Source organism: Chelonia mydas, chromosome 15 (genome assembly GCF_015237465.2).
Source record: "Chelonia mydas isolate rCheMyd1 chromosome 15, rCheMyd1.pri.v2, whole genome shotgun sequence".
Taxonomy (NCBI): Eukaryota; Metazoa; Chordata; order Testudines; family Cheloniidae; genus Chelonia; species Chelonia mydas.
In genome coordinates, this window is record NC_057856.1 from 38,415 (window position 1) to 60,806 (window position 22,392).

Consider the following 22,392-nt stretch of genomic DNA (forward strand, 5'->3'; position numbering starts at 1 on the left):
TCCATTTGTAATTGATTTATAGCAAGGATGAGTTATAACTTTCTCATTTTTAGCAATTTTCACCATAAATCTCTCCCAAATGCCAAAGAGATAAGAGACTTGGTTTTTGGTGGATGGTTCCATGAGAAATAGATCAGGATACCTGATTATGAATGACTTTCTCATCTTGAGTTATTTTCACGAACTGCTATGTACCGTATGATGAGAAGTGAATCCTCAGAGCTTTCAGGAAGATTCCCTCTCAAATTTATCTGTCGCACAGCTCAAAGATGAATTTCTCATTTTTAGTGTATTTCAAGAACTGATTTCTTCCAAATCACCAGCAGACAATCAAAAAGCATTTTGGCGAATCATTCGAGGAGAAAGTGATCACTAGTACTTGTCAATAATGTATGTCTCATTATGAGTAATTTTCTTGAACAGATCTCTACCAAAGGATCAGGAGAGAATCCAACTGGCTTTTCGAGGAAGAGTGCATGAGACATCAATGGCTACATCTGATTAGTAATGAATGTCTCATTTTTAGCAATTTACAGTACCCATCTCTACCAAATGACCAGGAAAGTATCTAAAAGGTCTTTGGAGGATGAGTCCATGAGGTACTAATTACCAGCAGTGATCAGTAATAACTGTCTCATTTTTAGGAATTTCCACCAAATCATGAACTGATATCTACCAAATCACAAAGATCAAATCTGAAAGGCTTTTGGAGGATGATTCCATTTGTCATTGATTTATAGCAAGGATCAGTTATCACTTTCCCATTTTTAGCAATTTTCACGATAAATCTCTACCAAATGCCCAAGAGATAAGAGACTTGGTTTTTGGTGGATGGTTCCATGAGAAATAGATCAGGATACCTGATTATGAATGACTTTCTCATATTGAGTAATTTTCACGAACTGCTCTGTACCATATGACGAGAAGTGAATCCTCGGGGCTCTCAGGAGGATTCCCTTTCAAATTTATCTGTCGCACAGCTCAAAGATGAATTTCTCATTTTTAGTATATTTCAAGAACCAATTTCTTCCAAATCACCAGCACAGAATCGAAAAGCATTTTGGCGAATCATTCGAGGAGAAACTTATCACTAGTACTTGTTCAAAACAGATTATCAAGAGAAGCAGCAGAAAGGGAATGGCTATTCAATTAATTTGTATTAGTTTATTGCTGAAACAACTAAAACCCTGCACTAGCTTTAACTCTCTTCATCTCCTCTTTGCTAAAAAGGCAAACTGAGTGTCAGAGATGTTGGAAAGAAACTCATTAGAAACTAAGAATACAGCCTGACGGGGTGCTGGATGAATGCCTCTCTGGATCATTTTTCAAACATCACGGTTGCTTCTTTCTTGGGGATTGCTTTCTGGCTGCCTTCTTGGGACCTCCTCATAGTCAGACTAGCAGAAGCGATCGTGAAGTTCTTGGTTCTCTGATTGATCAGCTCCAGTATTTTCCCAAATTTATCAGACTCCTTCTTCCACCGTGATATCTTCTTCTGCTGGTCACTCATGAACTTCTTCTTTAAATGCTCATAAAAGTGACTGCTCTTTTTTCTTGTCTCCTCCAAGTGATTTACCTTTAGAACAACAAATGTGTGATTTTCAGCACAGGATCCAGTGATGGTTCAAAAAAGCTCCAAAGTGGGGACAGCCTTTGGGGAAAGAGGTGTCCTCCAGGATCCTCCCCCACTCCCTGGGCTTTCACAGTAACTCCCTTACTGCTGATCGAGAGGGCTTCCGAATGCATAACCCTTCTCTGAACATTGACCTGGGAAGGTTGGTCAAGTACCTCTGCCTCCTTATCAGCTTTTCTAGGTTTCACCAGGATCAACAGAGATCTGCCCACTGAGGCCGAGAACACTCCCTGACATTCTGGAATTGACTGGATGCAGTGTTCAAAAGTTACTACCTTGCATACAGACAGAAATGCCATTGAGGTATGTGTAGGGCCAGTCTCCTTGTTTAGGTTTCAGAGTAGCAGCTGTGTTAGTCTGTATTCGCAAAAAGAAAAGGAGTACTTGTGACACCTTAGAGACTCCTTGTTTAATATCCATATCCTTGTTCTGCTATCGTAGGGACAAGAACCTGAGTAGTACAGAAGAACCCCAATCTGTGCAGTGCAGAGATGAGGTAATCTCCCCTGGTATCTCTAATGTGCTCATCAATGTGTTATCTACAACCAAGTGGGAGCAAAACAAGAGGGAACTGATTGCTGAAATGTTGTAAATGCCTGACAGCTGTGGCTATTTCCCACTCTCAGGGAGCTGGGTGGTCAGGGCCAGATGCTCAAAGGCATCTAACTGGAGATATCTTCGAGGAGCTGGGTCTCCGGGCTTTACGTGTCAGTCCTGCATCACAAGCACTGCTCGTTCTTCCCAGATATTTTGAGCAGGCTGATCACTCCTTGTCCAGCTTGAGCCCCCTAACGTCCCAGAGGACAGAGATTCCCTATGGTCTTAATGTTCCATAATAGGACTAACTCCTAGACAGGCCATGCCAATGAGAAAACACCCATATTTTAAGACCAGGAGGGAGAATCAGCACTCTACCTGAGCCTTCATGAAAAGCCGATGGCCTCCTTATTCTACATGCTCTCTCTCCCTCTTGTTTCCCACTCCCCCGAGGAGAGCCCTTGGGTAGAGATCCTGCAAGGTTTGCCCTGATCCAACAAAACGCTGAATCACATGAACTAATGTCAATGAAGACAATGACACTACCTGCACGCTTACAGTTAAGCATGTGCTCCAGTGCTTTGTTGGATTGGGATCAGAGTGCTCAGCACTTATAGGACACATAATAAATAAGAAAAGGAGTACTTGTGGCACCTTAGAGACTAACCAATTTATTTGAGCATGAGCTTTCGTGAGCTACAGCTCACTTCATCGGATGCATCCGATGAAGTGAGCTGTAGCTCATGAAAGCTTATGCTCAAATAAATTGGTTAGTCTCTAAGGTGCCACAAGTACTCCTTTTCTTTTTGCGAATACAGACTAACACGGCTGTTACTCTGAAACCTGTCATAATAAATAAGGTGGTCCTCAGATCCTGCCTCATCCATAACCAGAGGTGGCCTCCCAATGTCTTCTGCTGCAGAGAAGGTAGAAGGGGCTCCACTGAGAAGTTACAGAATTATAGAATCATAGATTAGGGTTGGAAGAGACCTCAGGAGGTCATCTAGTCCAACCTCCTGCTCAAAACAGGACCAACCCCAACTAAATCATCCCAGCCAAGGCTTTGTCAAGCTGGGCCTTAAAAACCTCTAAGGATGGAGATTCCACCACCTCCCTAGGTAACCCATTCCAGTGCTTCACCACCCCCTAGCGAAATAGTTTTTCCTAGTATCCAACCTAGACCTCCCTAGACCTTTCCCCAGACATGACCAGCAAGGCTCACTGGTGCAGCAAACAAACCTTCCTCTTACACTAGGAATTGAATGTTGCCTCCATGGTGTTCCCAACCTTCACAGCAAGACAACTGGATTCCGACTTGAAACCAGACCTTCTTTCTCACTATGGCCCCTGGACCAGCAGCCATTTCAGATCATTTCTAACGGAAGTCAACAGTGCTTTTATTCTGGGGACAAGATAGCTCAGTGCCTTGGAGCAGGGCTACAGAACCCTTCACCTCTAGCTCAGAGAGAGGAGTGCAGTGTGCTGGAGGTAGGGTCCTGGTTTGCTCAAGTCATTGTGCTGGGGGTCTCTCCAAATGCCAGAGAAGGGGTGTGAGCGTTACCTTTATCTCCTGAATTCGCTGGACACTGGTGTTGTCACGGATGATGACCGTGGATAAGTGACTCTTTGGCAAAAACCTTTTCACAGCCACTTCACTGCCATTGAAGAGACTGAGGAGGGGAAAGGGGCTTTGTTATAGCTTCCCCGCTCAGGAGAAGCAATACCATTGCTGGCTTAGCCCTACTGTTCACAGCCCCGCAAGCCAGACACCACACGGTGATGGAGTCACCCTGCCGTACTCAAGAGTTCACAGTCTTTGCTGACGTCACATGGCTCGAAGGTGTGTATTTTAGGTTTCAGATATTTATCACCAAAGTCTGAGCCTTCCAACTGAGAGGGTCACACCGAATCTTCCACCCAGTATACAGGATTTCTATCAGGCTCTCTCATCCCCCAGAGAGAGAAACTCTAGCCCAGCCATCAACACCCTCACCCCAAGAACATATAGTCTAGTCCCTTCTGCCACCAAATACACTGACGCTCTCTCCTCTCATCCCAGCCCCTCAGTGAACACACAGCTCAGTCCTACCCCTGGCCCCTGCCAATACACTTATCTCAATTGCCCCCTTCACCCAAAAAAGTACACAGAGCATCACTTCCTTTCCCCTCCCATTTCCCTAATACACCTGCCTCAGAGATGTACCAATGGGGGTGGCGGGGTGCTCAGACTGAGAGCAGGAAAGGGCTGTCAATAGGAGGACAGATGTTGCAGAGATGTCCTGTCCCCAAGGGGAGGTGAGAAAGAAAAAGGACTACCTGTGGCCAGGGTGAGGGGGGAACAGGGCGCTCCCTCCCTGTGCCTGAGGTAAGAGGTCGCTATGTGGGGCGGGGGTGTGCCCCTATGTGTGTGTCGGGGGCGGGGGTTCCCTGTCCAGGGGCAACAGGGGGGGGATGGAGGGTCCCTGTGCAGGGCAGGGGTGTGTCCCTGTGCTAGGGGGATCCCTTGTGCCCAGGAGTGAGTGGGTGGCCGAGGGTCCCTGTGTCAGGGAATGAGAGTGGGGGGTAGAGGGTAGGATGGTGGGGTCCCTGTGCCCAGGGGTGAGAGTTGGAGGCCAGAAGGTCCCTGTGAGGGGGTCCCTGTGCAGCAAGGGGGGTCCCTGTGCCCCAGGATAGAAGTGGAAGGCAGGGGGGTCTCTGTGCAATTGGGAGGGTCCTTGTGCCTGGTGGTAGAAGTGGGGGGCCGGGAGTCCCTGGGAAGTGGGCGGGTCCCTGTGCCAGGGGGTGGCCGTGGGGGGCGGAGCTCCCCGTGCAGTGTGGGGGGGTCCCTGTGCCCTTCGGCCCGGCCCGCACCTGAACAGCACCAGCACTTGGTTGACGCGGGGCTGGAAGAAGGTGACCCGGGGCCGCGAGACCTTCTGCTCCTCCATCGCGGCTCGGCCGGGCCGCTGCCTCGGGGGCCGGCGCGTCACAATGGCCGCAGGGAAGAGGGGTCTGGTGGGTGGCGATCGCGGCGGGACTCCGGGGGCGAGCCGGGGGGGGCTGGGGGCTCGGGAGGTGCGGGACCCCGGGGGCGAGCCGGGGGGGCTGGGGGCTCGGGAGGTGCGGGACCCCGGGGGCGAGCCGGGGGGGCTGGGGGCTCGGGAGGTGCGGGACCCCGGGGGCGAGCCGGGGGGGCTGGGGGCTCGGGAGGTGCGGGACCCCGGGGGCGACCGGGGGGGGGGCTGGGGGCTCGGGAGGTGCGGGACCCCGGGGGCGAGCCGGGGGGGGCTGGGGGCTCGGGAGGTGCGGGACCCCGGGGGCGAGCCGGGGGGGGGGCTGGGGGCTCGGGAGGTGCGGGACCCCGGGGGCGATCCGGGGGGGGCTCAGGGCTCGGCGAGGTGCGGGACCCCGGGGCACCGGTGGCGATCCTGGGCTCGGGAGTGCGGGATCCCGGGAGCGGTTCTCGGGCTCGCCCGCAGCGCGGGAGGCCGCGATTGTCCCTGCGCGGCCCCCGTGGACGGTTGCCCCGGAGACCGGGAACCGCGCGGGGCCGGGCTCAGAGGCAGGAGGTGGCGCCGGGGGGGACGGGGGGTGAGTGCAGGCCCGGGGGGGGGAGCGCAGCCGGGCGGGGGCGTCCCACGGTCCGGAGCCCCCCAGCCCCTCTCGGGGCCCAGGCCCAGCCCGCCGCCAGCAGGGTCGCGGGAGGCCCCAGCTGCGGGGGCCCCTTCGCGGCGGGTTGTTTCTGTGCGGAGCCGGGGGGTTGGTCCGGCCGGGCCGGTCCCTGAGCTCCCCGCCGCGGAGCGGCTTGGACCCTGGCCGCCAGCTGGGGGGTGGAGGGGGGGCAAACTTTTTGGCCCGCGGGCCACATCGGGGAATGGAACTTATAGGGCGGGCCCTGAATGCTCACAAAACTGGGGTTGGGGTGCGGGAGGCTGTGCGGGCTCTGCGGTGGAGCTGGGGATGAGGAGTTTAGCGTGTAGGAGGGTGCTCTGGACTGGGATCGAGGGGGTTGTAGGGCGGGAGAGGGATCAGGGCTGGGGCAGGGGCGTGGGGAGGAGCTCAGAGGCAGGCTTCAAGTGGCACTTATCTCAGGCAGCTCCCAGAAGCAGGGGCATATCCCGTCTCCAGCTCCTACGCGGAGGCGCGGCCAGGCGGCTCTGCATGCTGCCCCATCCGCAGGCACTGCCCCTGCAGCTCCCATTGGAGCGCCAATGGGAACCATTGGACTGCATGGGAACCAGAGTGGGGCCATGACGAAGCTTCCAAGAGCCGTGTGAGCGGCCCCGACCCAGCGGTGCGGCCGGAGCACCAGAGCAGGACCGAGCCACGTGGTGTGGATCGCGGGCCAGCTTAAAACGGTTTGTGGGCTGAATCCGGCCTGCGGGCTGTAGTTTGCCCACCCCTGAGCCAGAGGGTACAGCACAGCCCCAGCGTCACATCTCTTGGGGCGGGGCTGACTCACCCTTGTCCCGCACGTGGGGCAGGCAGTGCCCAGCACCCAGTGAGCCACCTGCCTTCCAGTGCTAGCGCTTTGGGGCAGGCTGTACAGCACCGGGCACCACGGAGTCCTGGGCCATGCCTGGGGCTGCTAGACATAACCACTATACCGATAACCACGCTGGGTTATAAGCAGAATGATAAGTTACAAGTATTCAGAGCACGGAGTCGGTCAGAGTCCTGTGTTCAAACAGAGAGGTTACAAATGAGAATAAAGTCTCTTGCTAGGCTTCCTGCCCATGAGCCAGGGCCTGCCTCCATTGAGAAAAGGGCAGGGGAGCCTCATTATAGCCCTGTTAAGTTTCAGGACTTCCAAGTCTCAGGAACCTGAACATTCATTCCCCTGCACCTCCTGCCAAAGCTCTACAAAGCCTTTCAGTGTTTACTCCCACAGGTTCCCTTCCTTGAAAGACACACACACACTCAGCTCACCATTTTTCTACACCTTCTGCCCTAAACTATTGTGGACTCAGAAGTGGGTGCATTCAGGCTGTGGACAGTGGTCGCTGTGTGTACAGTGGTTTGTTAAGCACTGTCGGATCACTTGGTGCATTAGGATTTGAAATGATTGTAATGATAGCAAAGTAACCCGTATAATTTCTCCACTTCCCCCCATTTTGCATTATGTGTTGAGGTCATTGGCTATCTTTCACCTTGCACTTTATGTAACCTTGTGAGACTGTTCTTGCAGCTGTGCAGGGATGGCCAAACGGTAGCTTTGGGATGCAGAAATGGCCTCTCCTTGAAGCACTCTGAATTCAGTTATGGTGCAGTACCCTACGCTGCAGGAGATAGCATGCCACCCTGCTCCTGTTTGCTCCTATAGTTGCCACACTTTCGTAGAGACAGAGCAGGAGTGTAATCCTAAAGCAGAAACAGCAGTGTTCTGCACCAAAAGGCAACCAGCTCTGCTAAAAGAAAAGGAGTACTTGTGGCACCTTAGAGACTAACCACAAGTACTCCTTTTCTTTTTGCGAATACAGACTAACACGGCTGTTACTCTGAAACCTGTCATTATGCACAGCTCTGCTAAGGGTCAGTGGGGAAAAAAGAGCAGGTAAGCATCTGAGAGTGTAAATCCTGATACTAGCACTTTGAACTTACATAGTACCTGCCATTTGAGGAGTTCAGTGCACTTTACAAATTATAATTTACTCTCATAGTTGTAACCCTAACTCACCAACAGTAACATGTAATCTGTAAATGAATCCTAATGCTGATCTTTACTCTCACCAGCAATCCATAACTCTGAATGTAAAAAGAAAAGGAGGACTTGTGGCACCTTAAAGACTAACAAATTTATTTGAGCATAAGCTTTCGTGAGCTACAGCTCAGAATGCATCCGATGAAGTGAGCTGTAGCTCACGAAAGCTTATGCTCAAATAAATTTGTTAGTCTCTAAGGTGCCACAAGTCCTCCTTTTCTTTTTGCGGATACAGACTAACATGGCTGCTACTATGAAATCTGAATGTAAAATGAACCATTTACCTGAAACCTATAACTGGTTATGCCAAATCCAATCCATATTTGTAACTCTAACCCACAACTGTAACTCTCATGCGTAAATTGTAACATATCTGAAACACACAACCCAATCTTAACCCTATACATAACCCAAGATCATAACCAGTAAACTGCAAGCATTGACTGCAGTCAATATATAACCCATGTCTGTAACCTAAACTCATAATTTTAAATGCATCATACATCATTTTATGTTTCTATAAACCTTTTCATCCACATAGGACTATACAAATAGGCTTGGAAGGATTAGATTTTTATCAGTAAATGTCAGTTTTACTTTATACACGTAAACCAACGAAAAAAATATTTCCATAGCTGATAGAAGTTACAGACATACAAAGAATAATGCTGCTTGATGTTGACCCCCACATAATTCATGCAAAAATTTAAATCAGTAACCATTTAATTTTAAAAAATATATATCTGTCAAAATTATTTTAAAAAATTCAGATTCGGCCCCACCTATATATAAATATCCAAGCATGAGGCCTTCCACTGTAGATTCCACCTGGCTGGAAAAAGCAAGGCTGGCCCCAGTGGTTCGTGCTGTTGCCCAGCCCTCTCACAGTTTCTATCACTGTACAATATAGGACCTGGGTTTTTCCTTCCTTTTGGCCATAGCTCAGTATCATCTAGTGGGCTCCTGTACATTTCTAACTTGTTGTGAAAGCTGGAGGAGGGGATGGAGCTAATTCTGAGCCCTGTTTAATGGCTGCTTAGTATTGTTCAACAAGGACTTGTCTACCTGAGACAGAGCCTGTATTCAAATACAGGTTTCAGAGTAGCAGCCGTGTTAATCTGTATCTGCAAAAAGAAAAGGAGTACTTGTGGCACCTTAGAGGCTCTAAGGTGCCACAAGTATTCCTTTTCTTTATTCAAATACAGTGGTTCTCAACCAGGGGTACATGTACCCTTAGGGGTACGCAGAGGTCTTCCAAGGGGTACATCAACTCATCTAGATATTTGCCTAGTTTTACAACAAGCTACAGAAAAAGCACTAGCAAAGTCAATACAAACTAAAATTTCATACAGATAATGACTTGTTTATACTGCTCTACAGACTATACACTGAAATGTAAGTACAATATTTATACGCTAGTTGATTTATTTTATAATTATGTGCTAAAAATGAGAAAGTCAGCAATTTTTCATTAACAGTGTGCTGTGACACTTGTATTTTTAGGTCTGATTTTGTAAGCAAGTAGTTTTTAAATGAAATGAAACTTGGGGTACACAAGACAAATCAGACTCCTAAAGGGCTACAGTAGCCTGGAAAGGTTGAGAGTCTAATACAGTAGCTGTTCTAATACAGTAGCTGGGGTTGGTGGGTTTAGATGTGTCCCTAGAGAACAGTCTTGAAAGGCTGGGCACAGGGCCTTCTACATTCGCGGTCCATAATCTTGCAATGCTCTTCCCTAGTAGACATCTAGGGCATCCTTGCAAGTCGGGCTAAGGCTTGCTGCAGGTGTTTGTGGTACAGAATGTGCTTACTGCATGTGCTCTTGGATTTGTTTGGCAGCTTGCCTGTCGTGAGCATGAACTCCATTAGGCTGTGGAATAGTCTCTTGGAAAAGGAGTGAAAACCCGCTTCACTTGTGACATCAGATGGAATCACTCTGCATTTATAAAGCGATCATGCATTGGCTGGGAGCTGGACTGGATGAGGCCTAAGATGGCTTCCCCATCTTTAACGTGGATGATTCTAGATCTAGTTAATTTTTAAAGCACGTGAAAACTTCACCTTTACTAGTTTGGTGGCAGCAATCTACTGCCTTCAGTCTCCCAAGTGTCTTCTCTCTGTTTTCTCTAGGCAAAGAGCGTGACGATGCAGCCCTCCATTGCAGCTGGTTTATAAAGTTTGCCTTAATGAATACAGTTTTTGGGACTATTCCCATCTTATTCAGGCATCCGTCCATTTATGGCCTGTCCCGGATCACCAGTAGCCTGTACCTCAGCAATGGTACGGCTGCCAATAACAAGCTCCTGCTCTTCGCCAGCCAGATCACTACTGTCATCAATGTGTCTGTGGAGGTGGTGAACACCTTCTATCCAGACATTCACTACATGCACATCCCTGTAACTGACACCCCCATCTCTCGCCTCTACGATTACTTTGACCTCGTGGCAGATAGGATCCATAATGTGGACCTGCAGCAAGGCCGGACACTGCTACACTGCGCTGCAGGCATCAGCAGGTCAGCTGCCCTGTGTCTGGCCTATTTGATGAAGTACCATGCCATGTCTCTCGCGAATGCTCATGCCTGGGTCAAGTCCTGCCGCCCCATCATCAGACCTAACAATGGGTTCTGGCGACAGCTCGTCCAGTATGAGTATAAACTCTTCGGCACCAATACAGTCCGAATGGTCAACTCTCCACTGGGTTTGATCCCGGATCTCTATGAAAATGAAGTAAGAATAATGATAGCATTTTGACTGTAACTAGGTTTACCACATTTCATGAAGGAGCCCAGAGGGAAAACAAAGGGGCAGCTAAGCTTGATGAAGTTTGGAACGTGGACAATAAACTCTTCAGCCTGGTGAGGTTTACTGCCCCGCTGGTATAAGTATAGGGGATTAGCTGAGACGAATGGGGCTATCTGGTTTTTATTATAAATAAAACCAAATTTAAACTACACTGTTGGGTTTCACATCCCATTTGTATTGACTTCTGACAGGAGCTCTAGGTGCTGTCTGAATGCTACTGGTATGTGTTAACAGAGCATCCTTTCATCCCACCATTGTGAGATGTTCGTCATCTCTGGCTCTGTTCACGCTCAGGGATAGATTCCAGCGGAAACTCAGAACAATGGGAAAGTTGCCAACTATTCTTTTTCTAAATAGGAACTGAAATGAAGTGTTCTGAAAAACTGACCCCAAGCCCAATCCTTTGCTGTGTTGCAGAGATGCTAGAGATGTCCCCTGCATCCCTGTTTCCAGAAGCTTAAGGATTCCCTGCCTTCTCCCTTCACCTCTGCATCTCATTACCCCCACTGCCTTTCTGCTGGAGGATGCATAGGCACTCCTCCCTTCAGAGATCCTTAATCATCTGAGGGAATTGCTATGCAAAAACCTGGTGACTTCCACACCCACAACCTCCTATGGCTCAAGGTTCTGCCTCTGCAGCACTGCTAGCCTGTGCAGAGAGAAAATGGGACCAGGAAACAGGCAAACATGGGGTTCCTACATGGCAGTTTTGATCAGTGTCACAAGATCACCAGCCTTCCTACAAACTTGAGGCCTGATCCTATCAGGAGCAGGCCCCATCTTTTTAGTTCCTGAAGGATTACAGTGAAGTTGTCAGGTGTCCTTGCTTTGGCCATTTTGGCTTGAGCAGTGGCAGCAGCTATCTCAGTCATTACACTCCCCTCAAACCATCGAGTCTGGCATCTGAGGCTTGGGGCTGCATGGAGGATCTCCATGTTTGAAGGGGAAGATCTCTTCAGCCTCAGGGAACAGAAGATGCTGTAGAAATGATGGACACAATGTCCACTGTTATGCCTCTTCAGCCTGGTATCCTGGCGAGATCACCCTATGTCTGCTGGTTTCCACGCTTATTTTAACACTGTTCTTGAACTATACAACAGCCCTAATACAGTGCAAGGCAGAAGCATGGCTCAGGGGCACAGTCCAATCCCATCCAAGGTGAAAGGTCTTGTCTACACTGTTTCAGTGCGAGTGTAGTACCTACAATAGTGCAATTAGTCCTCCTAGTATAATCCCACTATGCTCTTGCTCACCCATGAGCAACAGCTCAGACCACGGGCTGTCATGGGTCAAACTAGCTGCACGCAGGCCCAAGAACAGCCAGGATGGTCCAGGGATGGTTTTAGCTCTGTTCAGCCCTTCTGCTCCCCTATGCAGGGCAGGTCCGAGAGACACTAAGGCTGTATGTAGCTGGTCTCACCTCTTCTTGTTCCCCATGCGCACCCCGGCACTCAGTCCCATGAGCAGCAATAAAGGACACCCCAATAATCCAAAATACAACTTTCCTAGAACTTAACAAGAGCAGAAAAAGCTAAGTTTCTTTTAAATGTCCAGAGGATTCACTTGTGTCACACCTCCTGCCACACACACACACTGGTTAGTCTACAGCCGCCCCGCATCCCCTATGTAGAGGAAAGGAGGGAGGTCACTGCAGTCTGCTTCTTGCCTCAGCAATATCACCCATGCCCCTGAGATCTGAAAGAGGCAGACAAACCAGGGCACACAGATACACAGCAAAGCTAATGCTAGCCTCAGATACCCAGTAAACCCTAGTGATTCATTATTGCTTATCCTCACTGAGTAATAGAACAGCCCCTGGGGGCACCACTGCCATAGATGAGGGCAGGCACGGAGGCTGTATGGGGGGCCCCAGGTAGATGTCCTCCAGCTGGGCCCAGACAAGTCCTAGAGGGATCCTAGAGGGAGACCATTAGTGCAGTTACAGAACAATAACATAGCAAAATTAATGCATCAGTGTCACGGAGTCCCTGGGCGATACTCTGGAACTGCTCCCCATGAAGCCAGTCAGGACTCTGGGGCAGTCGCCTTTCTGTGAGCAGCCTGTCTTCAGGACACACAGCTCACACAGCTTCCACCTTCCTGGGTCTGACCTCGGAGCATTCAGCATCCTCTGCCCCTCCGTGCGCTTCCCCCAGCGAGTCCGCTCAGGCAGGGCTCCTGGGGAAGTCAGAGGGTCCTGCACCCCAACTTCGCAGTCAGACGTGACTCTCAGCCAGCCAGTAAAACAGAGGTTTATTAGATGACAGGAACATGGTCTAAAACAGAGCTTGCAGGTGCAGAGAACAGGACCCCTCAGCTGGGTCCATTTTGGGGGGGGGGGGCAGTGAGCCAGACAACCACGTCTGCACTTCACTCCATGTCCCAGCCAGCCCCAAACTGAAACTCCCTCCAGCCCCCCCTCCTCTGGGCTTTGTTCCTTTCCCGGGCCAGGAGGTCACCTGATTCCTTTGTTCTCCAACCCTTTAGCTCTCACCTTGCAGGGCGGAAGAGCTCCGGCCATCAGTTGCCAGGAAACAGGGTGTCGGCCATTCTCTGTGTCCAGACTCCTGCACACACCTGCCCTCTAGGGCTCTGCAATGATCATACACCCTTACCCCACCCCCTAGATACTTAAGAACTTCATAGGGGAACTGAGTCACCCCCACACTATTCAGAGGAAACATTAAGAACAGTCCCACTTTGTCACATCTCTCCCCCCTTCGAGATCGAACTGAGCGGGGTCACTTTAGCCAGTGACCTGGGGAAGTTCGAAGCCACCAACATTCCCATGGATGCCCCAGCATCTCTCCCATTCCTTGGTAGGAGTTACACCAGGCCCTTCCAGTTTCACGTCCTCCCTTAGGTCGGGGGTGGTCGATAGCACTCACAGGCCGCATGTGGGAAGGTTTATGCGGCCCATGCCCTTTGGCCACCCCAAAACCCCAGGGGATCAAACTGGGATTGGGTCTTCTCCCCATCAAGCCTGCCAAACACAGCCACTTGGTTATAGGACGGTTTAACTTTCTTAACAGCTTTCACTTCATCTGAGACCTTCTCAAGGCTCTCCACACTGGATCTTTCAACAGGACAGTCAGTGGATCCATTCACAACAGAAAATTTCTGGCTGTTAGGAACTGAAACTGTCTTGATTAAATCACTTTCACACCCTTCAGTGGCAGTAAACTGCTTGCAAAGACTCCATGAGGATTCCTTTCCCTAGGGCTTTTCTATGCAACAATTCACCCCTCACAGAAATTCTGCCCTTACCCTCTTTACCTAGGGCTTGCTCTAGAGGAACACTTTCCTGAGCAACAACAGACCCTTTCTGGGTCTCCCTTACATCCAGAATTACCTCTGGCCCATCCGGCGGATTCCTACACAATCCCCTTTCAGGCAAACTGACAGACTTCCTAGAGAAAAGGTCAGAAGCATTCTCCTTCCCTTTGCCACACACAAGTTCAGGAATCTTTTCCTTCTTGCTACAGGTTTCCACACCCTCAGTAGGTAACACAATCACACACCTTCATGCTCTCCTTGTGCCCTGGCTAGGATCTCACCCTGATTAGACAGAGTTGCGACACCCTTTCCCAACAAAACACTAGCAACAGGCAAAATACAAGCACCAGAATTGTCTGGGCTCTGGGATTTTACATAGACACTAACTGGATGCGACCTAGTTACAGGGCCATTCTCCTGAGCAGACCCAAACTTAGGACCCTTCCCTTCCTGGGCTTTAGCTGAATCCAGAACCAACTCTGAGACAACTGCACTATCCTCAACCATCACAGGCTGAAAGGCCCCTTCTGTCTGCTCCACAGACAAAGAAGAGCCGGACACACTTTCTCCTTTCCTAGACACACAGCTTGGGATCTCATTCCCCTTGTCCCAGCACACAAGGCTGGTCACAGACAACTGCTTGGAGATCAGGGTAGCTCCCTCCATAGGCAAGTCAATACCCCTGACAGACACAGGCACATTTCCTTCCCTGTCCCAATTCTCCACCCAGCTAACAGGTAAGGTCCAGGGACACTCATCTTCCACTCTCCTCGCCTTCCCACCCTGCTGACTAGACACAGCCATCGGCTCACAAGGCTGCCTAGGCTCATCCAGACTTTCCTTACCAACACCTTGCCACTCCCCACAGATCCCCTGCCCTGCCTGTGTCTCCCCCCACTCAGCTGGGGTCTTATCTTCCCCCTTGCTCAGCACTGCCCTTGCTGTCCCAGTGAGGGTAGGCAGCGAGCTCGCTGCTTTCCTCACAGCATCAGAGCCAGCGTGAACCCCTTCTCCAGTGTGCAAGGGCGCAGGGAGCATCTCTCTGTCCCACCCAGCCCCAGGGGTCTGGTTACAGGCAGGCAGGTAGCCTGAGCCTAGCCGCTCCTCCCTGCTGCCAGCCAGGTCATCTGCATTTTCACTGACCATTTCCCTCTCCGCCGATTGGTTCCCTGGATTCAAATTCAAACCCTTGGCAGTTACAGGAGCAGGGTCTGGATCCTGTCCCAAAGAGACACAGTCACCCCACAACAGGGTCTCGCAGCCGATATCCCGGAGAACCCCAACAACCAGCCAGCCTGACCCCTCCTGGGTCTGCACAGGGATCTGGGCAGTAGGCCGGGCGAGGGGCTTCATCCCTGGGACCCTTACCCAGCTCACACAGCCCCTCAGCATCTGAGGCTGCACCACCCAGGGCCTGACAACAGTTCTCTCTGTCCCAGGATCTCGCCACCCCAGGAATGTCTCCCCATTGACCATCACCTTCCGCTCCCCCTGGGGGTCCGAGGGGCCCGACCCCAGGAAACTCCACACAGACATATAGGTTGGGACCAGGAGTGGGAGCCCGTCCACCTCCCCATCCATCTGGCTGACGGAGTCTACGGCCTTGGGACCCAGCGAGGGAGCTAGACACCGGGGCTTTTCCGCAGGGTCCCCCTGGTTCAGATCTCCAGCCTGCTCAAAGGCAGTGAGGTGGGCATCCACATCCCCCCACTCCTTAACCAGGGGCAGCAATTTAGTCTCGAGGTTCCCTGCGGAACTGGCCCCCCGGGGTCTATCCCCACTCACCCCTGGGAGTTCCCCTAGGCCTCTCCGCTCCCCCACCGCCAGTTCATGCTGCTGCTGCCTCTGCAGCTCTTTCTCGGGCTCTCGCTGTCTCTCACAGTCCTCTTGCTCTCTCGGACTCAGCTCCAATCCCGTCCGTCTCTGATCCCCCGATGGGGAACCCAATCGTGAAGATCCCCGTCTGGTCGGGGACAGGAGTCTTGGGGATGCCTGGCTCCCACTCCAGCTGCTCCCAGATCCTGCTGTAGCCCCATTTGGGTCAGGAATCTGTTCCTAGAGCGGTCATCCTCCTCCAGCTGCACGATTAACTGTGCCTTGGTGAACTTTCCAATGCTCAACCCTCGCTTTCTGCACAGGGTTACAATGTCCTTCTTAAGGAGACGGTGACAGGCCATCACTCCACTCTTCCCACGTTGTTGTGGACTCACAAGCCTGTGTGCTCTCAGCTCCCCACGGTTTCCAGGGAGAACCCCAAGTATGCCAGCTTTTTCGAGGTCACCACCTCTTTGCCAGGGTCGAGCCGCAGACTCCTCCGCCCCTTGGACTGCTCGCTGCAATCCCCAGGGGAACCCTGTTACTGCAAAAGTCCTTCTCTCTCCCAGGGCCAAGCCACAGGCTCCTCCACCCCTGAGCCTGCTCACTGCAGTCCCCAGGGGGACCCCATTACTGCACAGTCCTTCTCGCTGGTCACACACTCCCAGGGGTTTACCGCCCCCTGAAACCGCTCCTCTCTGAGCCTTCAGCACACCTGGTCCTCGTCAATCCCCCTTCGTTTTACTGCTCCCCAGTCACTTACTGCAGGAAGCGCCATCCACGGGGTTCAGTACATCCCACCGCTGCCACCAGTTGTCACGGAGTCCCCGGGCAATACTCTGGAACTGCTCCCCATGAAGCCAGTCAGGACTCTGGGGCAGTCGCCTTTCTGTGAGCAGCCTGTCTTCAGGACACACAGCTCACACAGCTTCCACCTTCCTGGGTCTGACCTCGGAGCATTCAGCATCCTCTGCCCCTCCGTGCGCTTCCCCCAGCGAGTCCGCTCAGGCAGGGCTCCTGGGGAAGTCAGAGGGTCCTGCACCCCAACTTCGCAGTCAGACGTGACTCTCAGCCAGCCAGTAAAACAGAGGTTTATTAGATGACAGGAACATGGTCTAAAACAGAGCTTGCAGGTGCAGAGAACAGGACCCCTCAGCTGGGTCCATTTTGGGGGGGGGGGGGGCAGTGAGCCAGACAACCACGTCTGCACTTCACTCCATGTCCCAGCCAGCCCCAAACTGAAACTCCCTCCAGCCCCCCCCCCCCCTCCTCTGGGCTTTGTCCCTTTCCCGGGCCAGGAGGTCACCTGATTCCTTTGTTCTCCAACCCCTTTAGCTCTCACCTTGCAGGGCGGAAGAGCTCCGGCCATCAGTTGCCAGGAAACAGGGTGTCGGCCATTCTCTGTGTCCAGACTCCTGCACACACCTGCCCTCTAGGGCTCTGCAATGATCATACACCCTTACCCCACCCCCTAGATACTTAAGAACTTCATAGGGGAACTGAGTCACCCCCACACTATTCAGAGGAAACATTAAGAACAGTCCCACTTCGTCACAATCAGTCACAGAATGACAAGAATAGGGGGTGTTGCTATAGACCCCTCCAGGAAACCCCCTCTGTACTGTGTATTTTATGCCAGCCCTGGGGTGCCCATCACTGCTCCTTTCCCCCACCCCCATCAGTCTGTCCCCACAACCCCAGACAGACTCCTGTGGCTCTCTCGGCGCCTGCTTGCAGAGGTGCCCTGTTGTGGAGGCGCAGCAAGGCAGCCATCCCCTGCAGGCCCCCTTGGCTGGGTTCCTGGTCAATGGGCTGGGAGCCGGGTCAGCACTGGGGGAGAAGTGGGGGATGAATGCAGCATGTGGAGACTCTCCGCAGCATGCACGGACGGGGGGAGCTGCCCCCCAGGTGAGAGTGCCCCACATTGCTGACCCATGGCTACATGGAAATTTTATACATTAAACATCAATTTTATTATGTATATTTCAAGTATTTTATAAAAATAAAGTATAGGTATCACCAATGTCTTAGACAATAAAATACATTTTTATCTTAAGCCAGTTTGACACAGTCTTTTATGAGATTCCCTGCAGCTTTTTGAGTATGATTCTCAGCCACCTTTAAGACAGTTTTCCTTAAGAGATCACTTTGTGAGGGTTTCCTTCAATGGTACCATCATATAACTTCTCTGCAGCATGAAAATAGATGTAGATTTAGTTCCTCAAGAGAATCAAATGCTGGTGGTTGTTTCAGAAAAGGGAAGAAAGGGTCACAGGTTCTCTTGGCAGAGAAGAGTCCACACAGTTCAACCAGAAGTTGGCACAGCTGGCATGATAATGGCTGCCCTGGCAGAAGACAGGGTCTGAGTTTCCTGAAAAAGCCTGCCGAGTAAAGTAGTGATTACTACAAAAGCTGCCTTTATAGCCACACAGGGCTGAGCACTAATGAGGGGGCAGCAGACCCTGCCTGATTGAGGCCACAGAGACAGCATTTTGAAAACTGGACCCACATGGCATGAGATGGAGGTCCCTCACCTTTAATTGTGAGGTTACAAGTCCAATGGTCCAACTTGAGCCAGAGTGGCTCTAACAGAGCAGCTGGTGGCCTCAGGATATACTAGAAACAACACAGCTCTGTGAGCTCTGAGCACTGGTCATTGCTTAGTTTAGTAGCTCTGCTCAGAAGCATTGTGCTAGGCACTGCACAGACAAAGGCAGCCAGTCCTGCTTTGAACAGATTGCACTTATCCCACCAAACGACATGCACCTTGTGCTTTACGGGTAAAGGCCCTGCAGAAACACGTGATCCCTTTCCAGCGACACAGAGCTGAGTCCATAGGAACAGACGGGGCTGGCTGCATTTACCGCTGAGTTCCCCTTCACCTCTGTTCAGCAAATGCCACAAACTTTGCCAGGTGCTAAATCCTGCCCAGGTGAGTGGATTTCACCTCCCAGGGCGGGCTCCAAAAGCTGGAAAGTTACATCAACAGAGTCAAGAAAGAGAAACAAGAGTCAAGGTATTCCATCCCTAAGAGTTAGAGACCCAGCTGCAAGGAGCCCATATAATGCACCAGCTCTCAAGGAAAGGGAGGTAAAACAAAGCTTCCAACTTCTATGAGCATTAAAGAGCCCATGGCACTTTGCAGAGTAAGGGTGCAGGGTAACCCGGCAGGGACCTCACCAAATGCAGGAGCTGTTCCCATAGCTTTACAATGCTAACTACATCAATAGCAATCGCTTGTCGACATACCGCCTTGTGCTGTGATCCTACTGGCTCTCATGCACAAACTAAACAGGTCAAGCAAACCAGGTCAGGTCCTAGAGGGGAGACCTCTTAAGGAACAGCAGGAAGTGGTGATGGGGGGGGGGGGGGGGGGGGGACTCTTGACTGATGCACTAAGTCAGCTGCCAGCGTGGTGGTAAGGTCACCCAGCTACTGGAGAGGTTGTCTGCTGGACAAGACGTAAAGATGATGCAATGTCTTGCACCTGCGTGAGTTGTCAACGGTGGGAATTGAACTACATCCTTCGTGTGAGCCTCTACTGCCTAAGCTAAACTTTGGTAGTCAGGGCTGCTGCAGGCTCCTAAATGTCTCTATGTAGCCTAGCCGCCACTAGAGGGGATAGAGTGCCACCCTGAGGCACTCACTAGCTGCAGTCAAGATTCAGAGTAGCAGCCGTGTTAGTCTGTATTCGCAAAGAGAAAAGGAGGACTTGTGGCACCTTAGAGACTAACCAATTTATTTGAGCATAAGCTTTCGTGAGCTACAGCTCACTTCATCAGATGAAGCTTATGCTCAAATAAATTGGTTAGTCTCTAAGGTGCCACAAGTACTCCTTTTCTTTTTGTAGTCAAGAGAGATTCTAGGGGATCTAGGTTATTTTTACTAGAGTGGATGCATTAGCCCCAGCGTCCTGGCCATGCTGCAATTGGAGAATTACATTCTGCCTCCCTTGTAGTTTCCATTGAAAAGCTTATCCCCAGCTGTTGGTGTTGAAGGCTATTAATCAGCTGCTGCCATGTTTCACCCCAGACAAGTATATTTTGGATGGTTTGGCTTCCTGCAGGAGGAAAGGTTGTACTGTACACATGGACAATCATTCATCATTACAGCCCCCACGGGGCTGCACAGCCTAGGTACAGCTTGCAGCGTTTGGACAGTCAGCCGCCTATCAAACAGGTGAGTGCGTGATGATTTGAGCAGACTTCAGCCTGTACCAAAGCAGGTGAATGATGAATGGGGCTCCTGTTCCCCTCCTGACCCCATTCAGCAGCAGTAGGGTCGCCAAGGCACTTGCTCCTGCTGCTCCCCGCCCTCTGCCCTGAGATTCCACACAATCTGGGGGCTGAGCTGCCCTCAGGGTAACTCCAGGTTTGTCCTAGGATAAAGATCAGAACTCAGGCAGGATCAAAGGGGTATTGCCTTCCAAACAGGAGCTCTAGCCCACGGCCTCTGAGTTAATGAGGCTTTGTCCTTTGCTAGCTTCCTTGGAGCCACAGTTAGTTCCGCTTTACCGATGGCGATACTGACTCATGGAGAGGCCACATGTTGTGCCCAAAGTCACACAAGTCAGTTGTAAAGCCAGAAAGAGAACCCAGGAGTCCTACTCCCTGCTCTAACCACTAGGAAACACTCCACTTCCTTGCCATCTGCAGCTGTTTACTCTTGAGTCCCAAGGAAGATTTCAGAAACAAAATAGCAGCTGCCCCAGGAGAAAGAGTACAGCCAGATCACCTGAAGGCCTCCCCAGCCCACACACGGACACCCCCCTCCCCAGGGCTGGGAGTTTTTTGCATAAGCTGAAATGTCTTACCAGCCTCTGGAGAACATTGGGGCTGAGCGAGAGAAAAGCCTGCAGGTTATTCCAGGCTAAGTCCACCTTCCGTGGGCTGTGCTGCAGCAGCTTGCTGGCTACCTTCTGAGTCTTCATCCCTCTTTCCACACTGTTAGACACCCTGTAAACTTCAGGCAAACCTGCCCACGAGGGAAGGTGCTAGTCAGAGGAAGAAGAGACACCCAAAGACAGCTTCTCTGGGGAAATTAGCTGTCACTGTGCTGTCTGCATCCTTGGGCATTCAACCAGGAACAATGGAAGGTAGAGGATTAATGGCTACAGACCCGGTGGTCTGGCCTTAAAGCCCCATCGGACATGCAGCTTGCAGGGCATTGTTTGCAAAGCAGGTGACTATAAATTCAGGTGATCATATGTCCTGCTTTGGCTGGGACAGTCCCTTCTTTGAGCCCTGTTCCAGCATCCCGACTTTTTTTTTTTTTTTTTTTTTGGGGGGGGGGGGGGGGGCAAAAATGGGCATTTGTTCCATTTGCTCTTGCCAACTTGATCAGTCAGCAAGAGCAAATGGGACAAATGCCCACCTTTGTCAACAAGTGGGGTGTGGAGGAACATGCATGGAGATGAGCAGTGATGCCAGCTCCACACAGGGGTTGAGGCAGGGCTCAGGCAAGCAGGGCTTGAGCGAGCAGCGACTCCATCCCCAGGCTCCTGGGAGTGGGGGCAGGCAGGGCTTGGGTGAGCAACAATGTCAGCCTCACCCAGGGAGGTGGGGGCCGGGTTCGGGAGAGCAGCTTGGGCCAGCCTCCCACTGGGAGGGGGGGTCTGGCTAGCCCCACATGGTGTCCAGTTTTCCCTTTGGGAAATAGGGTCAACTTACTATAAATATAGATCCCAGAGGGAGCTGCGTATTTGGGCATAGGAAGAATCCTTCCATAGAGGGTCTCACAGAATTAGAGTTACCCCACAACCCATCTAACCCAAGCATCCCCTCCACTTCCACAAAACACACCACTGGGTTATCTAATCCCCTGGCCTGTCTCAGACAGCGGCCAATGCAGGATTCTCCAGAGAAAGCTGTGAACCCATATCATGCACCTCATTGTACTTGTACTGGGGGCCAGGGCGCACAAGGAGGGATTTCGTCTTGACCCCAGCAGGAGGGGTTCCACCTAACGAAGAGAGGGAAGAACATCTTCGCAAGCAGGCTGGCTAACCTAGTGAGGAGGGCTTTAAACTAGGTTCACTGGGGGAAGGAGACCAAAGCCCTGAGGTAAGTGGAGAAGTGGGATACCGGGAGGAAGCATGAGCAGGAGAGCGCAAGTGGGGAGGGCTCCTGCCTCATACTGAGAAAGCTGGATGCGAGTTATCTTAAGTGCCTATACACAAATGCAAGAAGCCTGGGAAACAAGCAGGGAGAACTGGAAGTCCTGGCACAGTCAAGGAATTATGATGTGATTGGAATAACAGAGACTTGGTGGGATAACTCACATGACTGGAGTACTGTCATGGATGGATATAAACTGTTCAGGAAGGACAGGCAGGGCAGAAAAGGTGGGGGAGTTGCATTGTATGTAAGAGAGCATTATGACTGCTCAGAGCTCCGGTATGAAACTGCAGGAAAATCTGAGAGTCTCTGGATTAAGTTTAGAAGCGTGAGCAACAAGGGTGATGTCGTGGTGGGAGTCTGCTATAGACCACAAGACCAGGGGGATGAGGTGGACGAGGCTTTCTTCCCGCAACCAACAGAAGCTACTAGATCGCAGGCCCTGGTTCTCATGGAAGACTTCAATCATACTGATATCTGCTGGGAGAGCAAGACAGCGGTGCACAGACAATCCAAGAAGTTTTTGGAAAG

General features: G+C 51.4%; 2 protein-coding genes across 3 annotated transcripts; one reads left to right on the plus strand and one right to left on the minus strand.

The window, feature by feature from the left end:
- Positions 1-1,149: 1,149 nt before the first annotated feature.
- C15H5orf52 (chromosome 15 C5orf52 homolog) lies at positions 1,150-5,149 on the minus strand. Its single transcript, XM_037879163.2, has 3 exons — positions 5,021-5,149; positions 3,732-3,840; positions 1,150-1,576 (listed from the first exon to the last, which is right to left on the minus strand). Exons 1-3 carry the CDS (start codon positions 5,095-5,097, stop codon positions 1,319-1,321), a joined length of 444 nt encoding a protein of 147 aa, XP_037735091.1. The 5' UTR covers positions 5,098-5,149; the 3' UTR covers positions 1,150-1,318.
- Positions 5,036-10,805, plus strand: DUSP18 (dual specificity phosphatase 18). Of its 2 annotated transcripts, none has more exons than XM_037879162.2 (2): positions 5,036-5,164; positions 9,981-10,805. In XM_037879162.2, exon 2 carries the CDS (start codon positions 10,037-10,039, stop codon positions 10,601-10,603), a length of 567 nt encoding a protein of 188 aa, XP_037735090.1. In that variant the 5' UTR covers positions 5,036-5,164; positions 9,981-10,036; the 3' UTR covers positions 10,604-10,805. The 2 variants fall into 2 exon arrangements, with proteins under 2 accessions (XP_037735090.1, XP_043385684.1); XM_043529749.1 differs by lacking the exon at positions 5,036-5,164 and adding an exon at positions 7,655-7,703.
- The last annotated feature ends 11,587 nt before the right edge of the window (positions 10,806-22,392 follow it).